This window comes from Artemia franciscana, chromosome 21 (assembly GCF_032884065.1).
Source record: "Artemia franciscana chromosome 21, ASM3288406v1, whole genome shotgun sequence".
NCBI lineage: Eukaryota > Metazoa > Arthropoda > Branchiopoda > Anostraca > Artemiidae > Artemia > Artemia franciscana.
The window spans coordinates 25,013,446-25,030,861 of record NC_088883.1 but is presented as its reverse complement, the minus strand read 5'-3'; the positions used below and the strand labels follow the sequence as shown (position 1 = coordinate 25,030,861).

The 17,416-nt window shown below is 35.2% G+C and overlaps 1 protein-coding gene across 1 annotated transcript in view; it reads left to right on the top strand.

Moving 5' to 3' along the window:
- The window catches only part of LOC136041104 (phosphatidylinositol 3-kinase regulatory subunit alpha-like), a 271,528-nt gene that overhangs the window by 16,250 nt on the left and 237,862 nt on the right, over positions 1-17,416 (top strand). The window contains exon 3 of the mRNA XM_065725659.1: positions 1,652-1,747. Within this exon, the coding sequence (XP_065581731.1) occupies positions 1,652-1,747 (96 nt within the window). The remainder of the gene's footprint in view (positions 1-1,651; positions 1,748-17,416) is intronic.

The window sequence follows — 17,416 nt, the reverse complement described above, 5'->3', positions numbered from 1 at the left end:
AACCATTCAAGATAGCTTAAGTGTATCCAAACTGTCAAAGAGCGTAGATAGATTTTTTTTGCAAATGGTATCAAGTTTTCTATTTCAGGTCAACCAGAGGAAGTATGAAACTAAATTAGACACTACTATTTGTGTCCAGATTTTTAAAAGGGTGTATGTTGTTAAAAATTGCTGAAAAATTTTCTCCAGCATACAAATAGCAAGCCAAACTATAAAGTCTTAAACAAATCGAAAAGGTTTAAACTATTATTTTCTTTTTCCCTGAAAAGACTTTGTCAATATAAACTGAACAAAAATTAGTTAAATTAATTATTTTATATAAAATTAAATGAAAAAACTTAATATTTTGACTTTTATAAATTTGGTAAATCTAATATTGTTAGCATTTTGTTGTAATAAATATAATAAAATTAAAGTGACAATGCACATTCATTTGTATCTTTTTTCAGTAAAGTGCAAATTATGTTGTGGCCTTGGGATGGTATAGGGGTTTTGAGCCCTACTTATGTTAATATCTGCTCGTTTTGAATTTGACTCAGTTACTAATCGTAATTTCTGTTCGTTTTGTGCTTCATTTATTTATCAATGCTGATTTGCGGTAGTTTTGTGCTATGTAGATTATTTGATTTTATTTCTGCTAACTCTATGTTTAATGGAGTTCTTTACTTTTCTTTGAAAAACTTATTTAGTGGAAAAATTTTATTTAATTAATACTAGTAAAAGTCTGCTGGCGGGCCCTTTTAATCACTCACTCTTAAATCATCTGAAGTGGGTGAGCACTGTTTCTCCATCCCAGTCGGTTGAAGCATCTGCTTAAAATCTACTACACCAAACTCGTTACATTTCTGAACTACTTGAGACTGAGACATTGGTAAACCTGACACACAACTAAAAGTGTCTGCTTTTGCAACATCTTAAAAAGTCTTCAGACGTTTTGTTTTATGTCATAGTTTCATCCAAGTCTAATGTGTCATGTATAATATGTATTTAATACATATATATATATATATATATATATATATATATATATATATATATATATATATATATATATATATATATATATATATATATATATATATATATTGTTTTCATTGTTTGGTAAATGACGACTTATACTTATTGGCGACATGACTGCCTGTCCATGGATTATTCTTTATGGTTGATTATGTATGGCTATGCTGTTTGACCTATGTGATTGTATGGATGTATGGATTAAGGTCTCATTCATGTTCTGGTCTATATTCACCACTAATTTAGGAAAACAGTCTTCTTTTTCTCCTTCTGTCTTCCTTTTTTTTTTGTGTGTTTGTGCTGTTGCATTGGGGATTTCTCTTTTCGTTATATATATATATATATATATATATATATATATATATATATATATATATATATATATATATATATGTATATATATATATATATATATATATACATATATATATATATATATGTATATATATATATATATATATATATATATATATATATATATATATATATATATATATACATATATATATATATATATATATATATATATATATATATATATATATATATATATATATATATATATATATATATATATATATATATATATATATATATATATATATATATATATGTACATTTTGTGTTTTAATTTCAGTTCCGGTAAATACGAGACGAACAAATCACGCGGCTCCTGTTCAAGGTCATAGATTCAAGGATATTTATGTGTTAACACCCTTATTCTGTGGCTATTGTAAGTAATGATTTCGTTTTTAATAGCTAAGAGCAAGTGTATACATTATGAACAAGGTTGCTGCTGTAAATATCCCAACTTAGAAAGAAAATCCATGTGTTTTTTTTTCTTTTTTCTTATGTTACTTATATTGACTAAAGGGGAGGGGGATTATACTATCTTTTTTAATTTGTTGTTGATCTTTTTTGATTTGTTGTTAAAAAACTCTTACCTATAATATGAAGTTGTTTCTAAAAAAATCGTTTCTATATTAACTATAGCCGATTCTCGTCTTTTCTGATTAGCGGACTTTTAAACTCATTCCTCCTTGGAGGTATAGATAGATAGATAGATAGATAAGTGTATTTCAAAAACCCGTGGGCCATATACACACAACATATAAATAAATAACAAACAAGCAAGGAAATTAACAACAGTACGAACACGCACAAAAACAGAATTAAACGCAAAAAGTACCAAATCTAACTACAAAAGAAATTGATCATATAAAACTTTTTCTTCTTATTAAAGATTTTTCTATATATACTCCCACTCGAAATATTGTGGTTGGGTTACTATTTTGTAGAATACCCGGAAGCATCAAATTAATCCCATGCAAATAAATTTCCCGTAAATCCAAGAGCACCGGGCATTTCCGGAGAAAATGATCCAAGTCTTCATCATCATCTTTACAAAGAGGACAAAGATACCGCCTATCAGGACCAACTATCATTTTATTTTTGTCGAACGTTTTTTGCCTGTTCTGGATTGGAAGACAATTTGCCCTAAGCTGAATCCAACGAAGTAGAATCATAGCCGGTAAATTAAGTTTAAAATAAACTTCCTCCCCAAAACTAGGTTTTGCCTGATTATAATGTTGTAGGGTTGTAGAATCAAGAACCAGCCCTTGCCAATGCTGAATTTCCTGACTCTCTAATATAAATCGTACCTGGCTTTCTAAATTTGCTGGTACATCGCGAGAGCAAAGACCATTATTCCATAAATAAGGCATTCCTACTTTTTCTAGTAATGATTTAATTTGGGATGGCCACGAGGTTTTTAAACCACATTTCAACATCTCTTCATATGCCACTCTTACTAGTCTATCTTCATTACTCTTAGTTAACTTCAACCAGAATCTAAGCATTAAAATATACCTACGTAGCTTTAAAGAAAGCTACTAGAAAGCTTATATGACTATCAGAATTACGTATCAGTTTGGGTATTATGGGATGTTAGAGAGGGGGATTGTGAATAGTAAAAAAGAGGGCTGGGTAGTAAAGTTAGGGAGCCGGTTGATTTACAATCCCTTTCGCTCCTTAAAGAAGCATCAAAGGATATCAACAAAGCTCATATTTGTGAAAGCAGAGTAGTATCGATCGTCAAAATTCTTTAATATTCCTCTTAATGACTCACCGCAGCAACAAGCTGCCCGAGGCCAAACATAGCAACGCACACTCCTCCTCCATCCCAACCTATTTAAAACCTCCTCTTTATACCCTCCCAAGTATTTTCCATTTCCCACAAATATTTCCTTACGACACCCTCCCACCCCGACCGCTGACGACCTACTTTCCGTTTAGCCCTAGATGGTAGGGCGAATAGGGCAATCTATCAACTTTCATCCGCAGAACGTGCCTTAGCCATCTCAACCTTTCTGTCATTATAGCCCTAGAAAGCGAGATTGAGCCATACTTTTCGTATAGCTTACTGTTTGAAGTTTGGTCAGTCAGCCGGGTACCTAGAAATTCTTTAATGCGAGTTAAAATGAAATCGAAGTCCTTCGCTTCAATACTTGTTGAACTGTCAAAAAAGCGGCACCTTTTTAAATCTCATACTTTCTTATAATAATGCTTCTTTTAATAATTTAATTATAATTATAATATAATTATGCTTCTTTTAATACTTTGTTAAAATTTTTGATCTAAATAAAGTGATTTGGCTGAAAGTCTTACCTACTCTATTCTTCCCATCTTCTGATAAAAGCCCCCCCCCCCCCCGAAGAAAAAAAATCCGTGTGTGCCTTGTTGACATTTTCCTATGCAAATCAGCCTACGTATATCTTCTTTTTTTTTGGTAATAGATCTTGCCATTTTTGGTAATTGCTATTCAAATTCTAAATTTATTTTAACGCTGAGTAAATCAGCGTCGAAACTGACAAAATCGAAACTATAGTAAGATTATCGAATTCTAAAGGACAATCCTGAAAAAATGAAAACAAAAACATGAGAACGCTGATCAGGTACGTAATTGCTCTTTTAGTGGGGGGGGGGGGAGAGAAACTCCTATTTCGCGCTGAGAATCAAAATTAACAAGGTTTATATCAAATTCTCCGTCTTTATATATACAAGAGAGGCAATCAGATTTGTAGATTCAATTTGTTTCATTTTTTAGCAAACTGTTATATTTTCTCCCCCCCCCCAAAAAAAAACTTAAAAAAGTTAACCTTAAAAGTAAAAAAGTAACTTTTCCTCCTGTACTAATTTCCAAATTTATTTTGATATAGGGTCTCTATGATTTATTCAATGATTGTCTTCTTGTGTTTTTGTAATACCGTCTTTATTTTCATTAAAAAAAAGACTTGAATATAGTTGAATTAAATTTGACACATTTTCACGAGAATTTCTCATCCCTTAAAATATAAATCCTTACAGCATATTGAAGTCCCCCCCATGTCAAATATCATTTTTATTTTGATTTAGTGTCTCTATGATTTATCAATTGTGTTTGTTCACTTTCGGTTTTTACATTACCGTTTTTATTTTCACCTTTTTGGGTATTTACTTCTTCGGTCTGCTTATCTGTTTGCTTTTCATTTTTATGGCACTTGTACTACCAAGTGACATATAGCGTTCGCAAATTCTGTCGGTGTGTTTCTCCCGGTTTTGCTACTTTAGGTACTTCCTAAAGTAGGTACTAGGTAAGCTAGGACGGTTAAATCAGGCAGGCGTATCAGGAACTAGACTAGATTAATTTGAAATTGTCTTTTCCCCGATTCGACCATCTGGGGGGGAGTGGGGGGCGGTTAAATAGGGAAAATTAGAAAAGGTGAGGCATTTTTAACTTACGAACGGGTGATCGAATCTTAATGAAATTTGATGTTTGGAAGGATATCGTATCTCAAAGCTCTTATTTTAAATCCCGATCAGATCTGGTGACATTGGGGGAGTTGGGGAAGGGGGACCTAAAATCTTGGAAAACGCTTAGAGTGGAGGGATCGGGATGAATCTTGGTGGGAAAAATAAGCAAAAGTCCTAGATACGCGATTGATATAACCGGAACGGATCCGCTCCCTTTGGAGGAGTGGGGGGGGGGTTAAAAAATAGGTTATTTTTAACTAAAGAAGGAGTAATCGGATCTTTATGAAATTTGATGTTTGGAAGGATATCTTGTCTCAGAGCTCTTATTTTAGATCCTGACCGGACCTGGTTACTTTGGGGGGAGTTGGGGGGGGGACCTAAAATCTTGGAAAACGCTTAGAGTAGAGGGATCGGGATGAAACTTGGTGGGAAAAATAAGCACAAGTCCTAGATATGTGATTGATATAACCGGAACGGATTCACTCTCTTTGGGGGAGTTGGGCGGGGGAGAGGGTTAATTCTGAAAAATTAGAAAAAATCGGATATTTTTAACTTACGAAGGAGTGATCGGATCTTAATGGAATTTGATATCGGAAGGATATCGTGTCTCAGAGCTTTTATTTGAAATCCCGACCGGATCCAGTGACATCGGGGGGAGTTGGGGGAGAGTCTAAAATCTTGGAAAACGCTTAGAGTGGAGGGATCGGGATGAAACTCGGCGGAAAAAATAAGCACAAGTCCTTTTTACGTGATTGACATAACTGGAACGGTTCAGCTCTCTTTGAGGGGGGAGGGAGGATTAATTTTAAAAAAATTAGAAAAATTAGGTATTTTTTACTTACGAAGGAGTGATCGGATCTTAATGAAATTTCATATTTAGAAGGACCTCGTAACTCAGATCTCTTATTTTAAATCCCGACTGGATCCAGTGTCATTGGGGGGGAGGGGGACCGAAAATCTTGGAAAACGCTTAAAGTGGAGAGATCAGGATGAAACTTGGTGTGAAGAATAAGCACAAGTCCAAGACACGTGAATGACATAACCGGGCCGAATCTGCTCTCTTTGGTGGAGTTGGGGGGGGAGTAATTTGGAAAAATTAGAAAAAACGAGGTATTTGTTATTTACGAGCTGGTTATCAGATCTTAGTTAAATTTGATATTTAGAAGTATTTTGTGCTTTAGAACTCTCATTTTAAATCCCGACCAGATCTGGTGGCATTGGTGGGAGTTGGAGGGGGAAACTGGATTTCTTGGAAAACGAGAAAATCGAGGTATCTTACGAATGGGTGATCGGATCTTAATGAAACTTGATTCATAGAAGAATCTTATTTCTCAGATGCTCCATTTTCAATTGGAATCGGATCTGGGGACATAGAGGGTTTGGGGGGGGGACCAGAAATCTTGGAAAACGCTTAGAGTTGAGAGATCGGGATGAAACTTGATGGGAAAAATAAGCACAAGCTATAGATACGAAATCGACATAACTGGAACGAATATGTTCTCTTTAGGGGAGCCGGCGGTTGTTATTGTCGAAAAATTAGAAAAATAGAGGTATTTTAACTTAAGAACAGGTGACTGAATCTTAATGAAATATGATATTTTGAAGGAACCCTTTTCTCAGAGCTCTTACTTCAAATCCCGACCAGATCTGTTGAAACTAGGGAGACTTGGAGGGGGAAACCGGAAATCTTGGAAAACGCTTATAAATGTCGTAGATACGTGATTGATATAACTGGACTGAATCTGCTCTCTTTAGAGGAGTTACGGGATGGGGTTCAGTGCTTTGGCGAGTTTAGTGCTTCTGGATGTGCTAGGACGATGAAAATTGGTGGGCGTGTTAGGTAGCGGTACAAATTGACTTGATAAACTCGTTTTTCCCGATTTTACCATCTGAGGGGCTGTAGGGAGAGGCAAAATTAGAAAAATTGAGGTATTTTTAACTTACGAATGGGTGATCGAATGTTAATGAATTTTGATATTTAGAAGGACCTCGTGACTCAGAGCTCTTATTTTAAATCCTGAACGGCATTAAGCCTCTGATTTTCCTTTTAAAGCCAACTATTGAATCTTAGAATTTTGCTAGAGCTTATACCATATGAGCTCTTGGCTCTTCTGACCTAGTCACAAGTGCCATATGAGCTCTTAGCTCTTGTTTTTTCTTCTCTTTGTTTTGTTTTTCGTCTCACTCAAGCTAAGCTCTTGAGTCAAAGCTAAGTAACTGGTTATATTGTTTATTTTAAATAATAAATTTATTGATTGAATTGATTGAACTATCTACCTGTTTGACATCTTCTATATATAAATCCACATATTGCGGTCTAATTCATTGGGGAAATTTAATATAAAAAAAAACAAGTTCTTCCAACTGAAAGTAAGGAGCAACACTAAAACTGAAAACGATTTGAAATTATTACGAATATGAAAGGGATTGCTCCCCCTCAACACCTCACTGTTTACGCTAGAGTGTTTAAGCACTTTTTAGAAAAGCTTCTTATTGTTCTAATTAAAGGAACATAGCATTTCAGGAGTTGTAGTTAAAGGATTGGGACATAGTTTAAACTTTAGCGTAAAGAGCGAGGGGCTGAGGAAGAGCAACCCACTCATATAAGTAATAACTTCTGTTCGCCTTAACTTTTAATGTTGCTCCTTACTCACAGTAGGAAAAACTTGTTTTTTCTATGGATTTTCTGATCGTTTTTAAATAATGCCAGGAAACACCTCCACGAAAAATCCCTAGTCGTGACGGATTAATTCCCTCGACAATTCAATCCTGGTGAAAATTTACCGAGGAAACTTAACCTTAACATCTCCACGTGTAAAATTGAATCCGCATAGGGATTCTGGGAAATTCCCCCAGTGTAAAATTTTTCCTGAAAAATTCACGAAAAATTCCCTCTCGATGGAAAATTATCCCTGTAGAAAATCACAATTGCAGAATATTCGCCTCCTCCCCCAATCGAAAAATGCATGCATACTTCTCATTAACAAAGGCTGTATGTAAACAGTGGGCAAACTTTGTAGCTTAAAAATATTTCCCCAGGGGCTGTGGGGGTTCATGATATCCAAAGGCATAGTTATTCGGCCTTTCAACGATGCTGAACACAATGGCTATCTCAAAATTTTGATCAGACGATTTGGAAAAAACAGGAGCGTGGGAGCGTGCCGAATTGTCCTCCATTTTTTGGTCATTTAAAGTTGGTCACTAAAACTTTTAATTTTCTTTCGAATGAGCCCTCTCCTGATATTCTAGGATCATTGTGTCGATACGACCATCCCTAGAAAAAAAAGTAAACACGCATCCGTGATCTTTCTTCTACCAAAAAATACAAAATTCCACATTTTTGTACATAGAAGCTTGAATTATTCTCTGATATGCGGAATCTGATGGTGATTTCATTAAGATTCTGATTTTTATGGGTGTTTTTCCCTTTTCTCGAAAATCGGGGTTTTTTCAGGCTGTTTTCTGAGTTTAATCTTACCCGGATTGGTAAGACTAAACTTAATTAATCTTATATATTTGAAATCAGTTCAAAATTCCGATTCTTTTGATATAACTATTGGTATCAAAATTCCGTTTCTTAGAGTTCCGGTTACTATTGAGCTGGGTCGCTCCCCACGAACTGTTTGATACAGCTTGCTCCAACAGTACAGATACAATTGCAAGTCGAATTGCAAACTCCTTTCTAGTGATAGAATGAGTCAGTATCGAAATTGAATAAGTCGAAACTATAGTGAGGTTTTTGAATTCTGAAGTTGGAATTTTGGAAATAAAAATTATAGAAATGAAAGTGCTAATCAAGCATGTAAGGAATTGAGTTTATAGTGAGGGTGGGTTCGTGTTTCCTGCAGGGAAAGGGAATCAAAAGTAAACAATATTTGCATTTCCCTTTGTAATAGAACTAGTTAGAACTAGTTCTAACTTTTTTTAAATTTTTTTTTAATTTTCTAGTAAAGAAAATTAGAATTAGTCTTACTACCTTTTTCTATTTTCCAGATTCAATTTGTTTGAGCTCTTAGGAATTTTTTTGGTTCCCCTGTGCGAAATAGGAACCCCCTCCTCCCTAAAATAGGTAACTGCAAACGGGCTTGTTGACATTTTCCTGTTCATAAATTGACCTATACCGATTTATTTCTTTGAGATCCGTTTTACTTCAACACTACAGATGTCATTTCGATTCAAATTTGAGACTTCTGTGTAAGAATGAGTCTGTGTCAAAAAGGAAAAAATTCGAAACTATAGTGAGATTATCGAAGTCTAAATGGACATTTATGGTTCTATTGTAGCCATTTTACTGATGTACTCTGCAGTGTACAGTATATGTAATTGCACACTACAATGACCATTATAGTTTCATAGTTGAGTTTTAATTTCATGGTTTGGGTTTTATAGATTGAATTAATAGTTTTTTTGCTATAAAATAAACGTTGTAGTTCAAACAATTGTTAGCAAAAATGCTTTTTTTAATTCAAATGTTTTTAAATTGTTTTTTTTTTACAAATGCATTTTTTCGCTTATTTCAAGTTAAAAAAATTGAAACTACACAATGGGAGAGGACTGGAAGGCTAGATCAGATTTTCTTTCTTATATCCGATTCAAAGGGGAATTTTGTTGTAATTCACTTTTTTGGTGCCCCCCCCTAAAAAAATTAATTCCACACGTGCCTAATTGAATTTCCTTTCTATAAATCAACCTGTGTAGATCTATTTCATTGAAGAAATAAAATTCTGTCGAGAAATCGAAATTGAAAGTGTCGTAACCGTAGCGAGATTATCGGAGATTAAATAGCCATTTCGAAAATGATTTTGAAAGACCTTAATTTTTAAAGAATAGCATCGTTTGTGAAAGCAAACGTTTCATTTGGCGAAAAGCCATTTAAAAAGCCTTTGAAAGCATTTAAGGCAGCAAGGATTACCTGATGGAATGATAAATCGGCGATGGTGGCAACTTTATAATTTTTGGGGATTGACTCCTTTTTTTATTTAATTGCTGTAGCTAAAGACACTTAATCACAAAAACACACAAATCACCTAATCACTAAACACCAAATCAGAAAAATTGCTAAACACCAAAATCACCTAATTAAGTGACAAATCAGATGGCGATGGCGGCAGTGAGTGATGGCGGCAGCTCTATAAGTTCCAAAATTAAACCCTTTTTCTATTACTTGAGACACGATCACCTAAATCACCAAAAATTACTAAACTTCAAATCACTAAACACCAAAAAAAAAAAACTATTCTGTGATAAATATGCGGTAGCGGCAACTACGACTTCAAAATTGACTCTTTTTTGAATTTGTAAATTGAGCTATTGGCAATTTCTAAACAGAAAAATCATGCTTAGTCCCTATGATTTTTGCTTACATTACCAAGGACACAAAAAATTAGGCATTTACGATATGAATCTTGAAAAAAACGATATATATTTTGAAAGCAAATCAAGGTTTCTTTTGAAATGCAATTTTGAAATATTAAAGTGTCTATTGGAGTAAATATTAAATATTGAAATATCGAATATTTAAATATTGAATTATTGAAAGCAATATTTTTAAAAGCAAGGTTTCTATTGTGAAAGCATCAACAACAATAATAATGAAATTAGGAAATCCCTGCAATAGCCAAGATTACATCAAATAAATAATAAAAGCAGATTGATTCTTAAAAATACAATACTATTTTATAACAAAAGAAAATGTTTAAAATATATTTTGTTTTTAATAAAGTGCAGTTGACGCTCCGACCTTGATCAAATCTACAGATGTGATAGCCCTATTCCTTTTGAAAGACTACTACTCCTACTCTTCTATTGTAGGTTATCACATGTATTGAACGTGGGGATCAGGGTTGCCACCACGGTCAGTTCTTTAAGCGCTAAAATTGCCCAATTTTGCGTATTATACAGCGATTTCCTGGCCTATAGTAAAAATAATACTCTAAAAAGTATTATGTGTAGGTACCTGATTATATTTGATGGAAATATGCCAATTAATTGTTCGGGGTCCCAATTAAAGGACATATTTACAAAAGCAGTAGAATAAATTTCAAATTACGATCAGATAATTTAAAAAGAGTCTATGACGGGACCAAAAAAGATATGTGGAACAAAAAATTCGTTGCAGAGTATACTCTGTTATCTTGTGGAACTGGTCTTTAACTCGACCAAGCAATCTATAAGATTTTCTTAACATGAATGAACTTTTCTTAAGAAGACTAATTTGCTAAGGCTAGCAATGAGTCATGAGTGAAAGGTTACATTGGGTAACAGAAAGATCGATCAAGTGGACAGCTTCACTTACCTTGGTAGTATAATTAGTGAAGACGGTAAGAGCAGTGAATATGTTCAAAGTAAAATAGTAAATAGTAAAATAAAATAGTAAAAAAAGTGAAAAATAGTAAAATAGTAAATAGTAAAATAAAAAAATAAAAGTAAAATAGCCAAGGCTCAGCGTGTTTTTTCACAGTTGAAAAAGTGTGGAAGAATAGGAAGATAATTCTGCAAACCAAGATTAGAATATTGAAAGCTACAGTGATGACAGTGGTCAAATATGGTTTTGAAGCATGGATCCTCCAAAAAAATAGAGGAATATTTGCTAGATGTTTTACAGAGAAACTGTCTACGGATTTTTTTGGGTACCCGATTGACTGACCGTATTTCAAATAGTCTGCTGTACGAAAAGTGTGGTTAATTCCCACTTTCTATGGCTATAATGAGAGAAAAGTTTAGATGGCTAACGTTCTGCGGATGAAGGATGACAGATTGCCGAATATTGTCCTTTTTGCCCAACCGTCTAGGGCTAAAGGGAAAGCAGGTCGTCTGCGGTTGAGGTGAGAGGATGCCGCAAGGAAAGATTTAAGGGAAATAGGAATTTCCCAGGAGGATGTAAAGAGGGAAGCTTTGAATAGATTGGGATGGAGGAGGAGCATGCGTGGCTGTGTTTGCCTTTGGGTGCTTGGTGCTGCGGTGATTTGTTGATGGTAGTAGTAGTAGCAGTGTGGTAACTAAAATTCCTTTTAGTACAAGTTACTGCTGTTGGGTTTTCGTGAAATCGTAAGTTTTAGTGGTAACATAAACTTTAAAGCAAGAAGGATTTCAAAACTACCTTTTTTTCCTCCTTGACTCATCTTAGGTCTGTTCATACTTGAAAACTGTTCTGAGTTCTGAGTTCTTTATTTAACATTAAAATCCATAAACAAAAAATTGCTTCAAGACAATCTCCCCCATAAGGCTCCATGGCCGGGAAAGAACAGGGGAGAAAAAAATACCAACAACAAAAAAATACAAACAAAAACCAAAAAACAAAATTGAGTCGCCCACCTTAATAATCTCCAAAAAATGACAAGCTAGGCAGGGGGTAGCACATGATTTCACCAACTCAATTAAATATCCAATTTAATCCAGAGACATCAACTCCAAGGGAAACCGGGATAAAAAATAAAGAGACAAAAAAAAACAACAAACAAACAAAATCATTTACTAGCTAGAAAATCTCTAACATAATTTTTGAACATACCAAACGAGTGGCAGCTTCGTACGAACTCTGGGGGCGTGTTCCAGATCCTGTTGCAAGCTGTCAGAGGGTTGAAGTCAGACCTCACTGACGGTGTGTGAAGAACCAGTAAATTACTTAGAGAACCTCTTGATACATTTATTTCATTTAAATCAGGGCAAGCCTTTGAGACTCTGGAGAAAATGAGAAAACATGACTTTTCAACATTTAAGGCAAGATAATTTACATCAAACCACTGGATAACTCTTTCAAAAAGGGCTATCATCCTTGAACGAAGATCAGACTCAGTTCTACCAGTTGTGCCAAGAGTACTGTCATCAGCAAAAGCAATAAGTGTATCCGGTAAGGACAAACTCTTGTCACAGCTAGTGACGGATACTGGTTGACAAAGACGACAGCAAATGGTAGGTTTTGAATTTTTAACCGCATTAATAAGGTCATTGACGTAGATTAAAAAGAGTTCCGGCCCAATGACAGATCCTTGTGGAAAGCCAAACTCTATTCCAGAAGGATTAGTAAAGTCCGGATGAACCGAGATGACTCGACCAGATAAATATGATAGAAACCATGAATAAGCATTCCCTCTTATACCAATATGGGACATTTTCAGAAGAAGAATCTTGTGTGTTAATGAGTCAAACGCTTTTCGATCATCAAGAAAAAGAGCAGCAGGTATCAAACCAGAGTCAAGAGCCGAATTTAAATAATTCAAGAGAGTTGCACATGCATGCTCAGTTGAATGTTTCGCCCTATAACCAAATTGAAAATCATGAAAAAAGTGTTTAGAATTAAGAAAATCAAAAAGTCGAGAAAGCATAGCTTTTTCAAAAATTTTACTAAACACTGATAAAAGAGATATGGGACGATAATTTGCAGGATCATTCCTTGATCCACCTTTAAAAAGGATGATAACACGAGCACGCTTTAGAGCACTTGGGAAGACACCATTTTCAAAAGAAAGATTGACAAGTCTCGTGAGGGCACACACAATGACAGGAAGAATAAACTTGACAACCTTAGTCGGAATACGGTCTGGGCCAGAGGATGAAGAACCCCTCAAACAATTGACAATTCTGGCTATTTCAGCTTCAGAGACAGGTTCCAATGCCATTGATTTAGGACAAGGTGGTCCTAGATAAGACCTAAAATCAGGTAGAGAAGAAGAAGGACTTACAGAAGAGGCTGTAGTTTTGCCGATATTAGCAAAATAGGAAGTAAACGCGTCTTTAACTTTTAGCTCACCCTCTACATTTTTCCCGTCAATCACAACACTGGAAGGGACAGAAGGAGGCAGAAAAGATGGCCTGATAACATAATTGATTACTTGCCATGTCTTCCTAATGTCTTTACCGCACGCAGAGAATTTTCTATGATAAAATAACGAGTTAGCCCTTCGGCAAAGCGAATTGTAAACTCTTCTATAAGCTTTGAAAAGTTGAAGCCGAGAATCACGCGAAAATGGCTTAGAGCACCTGTAAGCCTTCCAAAGATAGTTTTTCTTCCTCCAACTTTTAAGGAGTCCAGGGGTCATCCAAGGATTCAAAGGGGTCGTTCTTTTCGTTGCTGGATTCGACTGGGGTGCATCACATGTATCAAAGATAACTTCTTTCAAAGAATCATAAAACGAATTAAACAAAGAATCTATGTCAGATCCATTTTCAGAAATACTCCACGAACGACCTGCCAACCGTGACCTAAGAATATGCAAGCCCTGATCATTAAATTTTAAAGAGGAAAAACCAGCTTCTTGGCTCCTCCTTGGTAACGAATCGGAAAAATCATACACGGAAAAAACAGGAAAATGGTCTGAGATATCACTCATCAATATAGAATTTCGCACCAAGGTCAAAGATGAAAAAATATTATCAAGCAAAGAAGCGGTAGTGTTAGTTATGCGAGTTGGAATGCATGCAGAAGGTAGTGTTCCACAAGCGAGCATTGTCGAAAGAAAATCCAAGGACGAGGATGACCTCCGGTCACACAAATTAAGGTTGAAGTCGCCCACAATTACAAGTTCACATGAATGAAGTCGGATTATTTCCAAGACCTCATCAAGAATCTGAAGGAAAGAGGGAACAGACCCACTAGGAGACCGGTATATATTACCAACAATCATAGTTTTAACTTGGGTTTTAATCTCAATAAATATGGATTAAAAAATTCCTTCTTCATTTCTTGACAGGTCATGTCTAACAGAGCACGGAAGATATTCCGAAACATAAACAGCAAGGCCACCTTTAGCCATCCTACTTCGATTCAAATATTCCATCTTGTATCCAGGGAGATCCAATAGAGATTCGTTTTTTGAATCAAGGAAAGTCTCACAAAGACCAATGAAGTCAGGGTGGCCACTACGCACTATTTTTTTCAACTCATCAAACGAAGAGCAAAGACCCTGAACATTAAGCTGAAGTACAAACAATCTACCATCTCGTTTGGATACTCGATCTAAATCCGATTCGTATTTACTACTAACTGAAAAATGGGGATTTGATGGTGATTTGTTAGACTGACCTACTGAATTATTTATCGAACTAAGAACATCAATTGGGTTATTTTGAAGACGAAATAGTCGCTCACCCAAGGAGGAGATGTCACCCAAACTAGAGTCAGACAAATTAAAAAAAAAACAACATATAAACTATGATCCATCATGCGCCACCCACCACCCAGCTTGGCATCTTCATAACAATGACATGTGGACAGCAACTAGGCAAACAGAACAATGAACTCATTTTTTGAGAAAAAAGAAACTGAAACAGAAAAAATAAAGGCTAAAAACAGAAAACTTGAATAAGAAAAAAATTTGTATACAAAATGAAAAACAACAAGAACATAACTAAATCTCCCATTTATTTCTCCCACTTTTATTTCGCTTATTTAAAAAGTATAAAAAAAAGTTTTGTGGAGTATCACCTTTTCCTCACTGTTGCCTTGTTAAGTCACAAGATTAACAGCAAAATTAATTATATCAACGAAGTTCACTGGTCTGGAAAACTCAAGAATTAACAACCGGTTAATTTCCCAAGACGACTACACCTTTTAAAGAAAGCAACAATTTCTTAATCCGTCTGTTCCTATGTGTTTTTGGCTTTTTTTAATTAGTGATTTTCCACCCACGTTTTTTTTAAGAATTTGGTACCCGTTAATACCAAAAACTGCGTTACTACATATGGATGTCTTTTTGATTAAAATATGAATTCCCAACGTTCTCTAATTTTATAAATATATGCAGTTTTTGTAAATTTTCTTAGCCAATGAAAACAATCGGATTTCCTTTTGCATAACTTTGGGACTTGAAGCAGTGCAACACATACTATAAAAAATCATGGTTCTTGTTCTTAGTGAATTCTTATTCTTAGTGAATAATTTGTAGAGAATTTGTCATAGTATGTGTTGAAGTGTTTTACTAGCCTTCATGGGTGAGCCAAACATGATACCTAGATATTTCAAAGAAGATATAGAAATATTGATGGGCCAACATGAACAGTTTCAGGAAATTACTGAAAAGGGGATTAGACGACTAATTCAGTTTTTGAGGAGGTGACTTGGAGGCTCCTTTTGTCATTTATGCTCCACTACAGGACTAAAAACAAGACATTCGATTGAATGTCTTGAACAGTTTCAGGAGATTGCTGAGAAGGACATTAGACGACTAATTCAGTTTTTGAGGAGGTGACTAACTTAGTTTTTGAGGAGGTGACTTGAAGGCTCCTTGTGTCATAGAAACTCCACTACGTGACTAAAAACACAGTTTCAGGAGATTGCTGAGAAGTGCATTAGACGACTAACTCAGTTTTTTGAGGAGGTGACTAACTCAGTTTTTGAGGAGGTGACTTGGAGGCTCCTTGTGTCATAAAAACTCCACTACAGGACTAAAAACAAGACATTCGGATTGAATGTCTTGAACAGTTTCTGGAGAGTGCTTGGAAGGGCATTAGACGACTAACTCAGTTTTTGAGGAGGTGACTTGAAAGCTCCTTGTGTCATAAAAACTCCACTACAGGACTAAAAACAAGACATTCGGATTGAATGTCTTGAACAGTTTCAGGAGATTGTTTAGAATTGCTGAGATAAATGTAACTCGAACAAGCATTCTATGCGCTACGCTTTTATTTGCTTCACTTCAGCGTGAATTCAACCAACTTCACTTCAAACCATAATAATAGTTTGGGCGGTACTAATAGATGAACCATAGAAGAAACCTAAATATTTCCGAAAAGAAGGGGTGGGATCAATTGGTGGGCTAACATGACTAATTTCGCGAGGTTGCTGAGAAAGGCCCTAGATGACAAAATCAAAGTCATATGTTTAGTAGTTATGATCGGTGATTTATGACATGTTTTATTTTCGGTTCTCATGAGAAAGACATCATCTACATGACTAGTTTTAGGAGGTTGTTGAGAAAGGCTCTAGATGAAAAAATCAAAGTCATATTTTTAGTAGTTATGATCGGTGATTTATAACGTTTTTTATTTTCGGTTCTCATGAGAAAGACATCATCTACATGACTAGTTTCGGGAGGTTGCTGAGAAAGGCCCTAAATGACAAAATCAAAGTCATATTTTTAGTAGTTTTGATCGGCGATTTATGACATTTTTATTTTCGGTTCTTATGAGAAAGACATCATCCCCATGACTAGTTTCGGGAGGTTGCTGAGAAAGGCCCTAGGTGACAAAATCAAAGTCATATTTTTAGTAGTAATGATTGGTTATTTATGACATTTTTCATTTTTGATTCTCATAAGAAAGACATCATCTCCAGTAAATAATATCTCAGACTAATTTTCTCCTTTTTATGGCACTTGGTATTAACCAAGTGACATATAGCAGTCGCCAATTCTGTCGGTCTGTCTGTCTGTCGGTCTGTCGGTCTGTCGGTCTGTCCCGGTTTTGCTACTTTAGGCACTTCCAGGTAAGCTAGGACGATGAAATTTGGCAAGCGTATCAGGGACCGCACCAGATTAAATTAGAAATAGTCGTTTTCCCGATTTGACCATCTGGGGGGGAGTGGGGGCCCGGTTAATTCGCAAAAAATAGAAAAAATGAAGTATTTTTAACTTATCAGCGGGTATTTGGATCTTAATGAAATTTCATGTTTGGA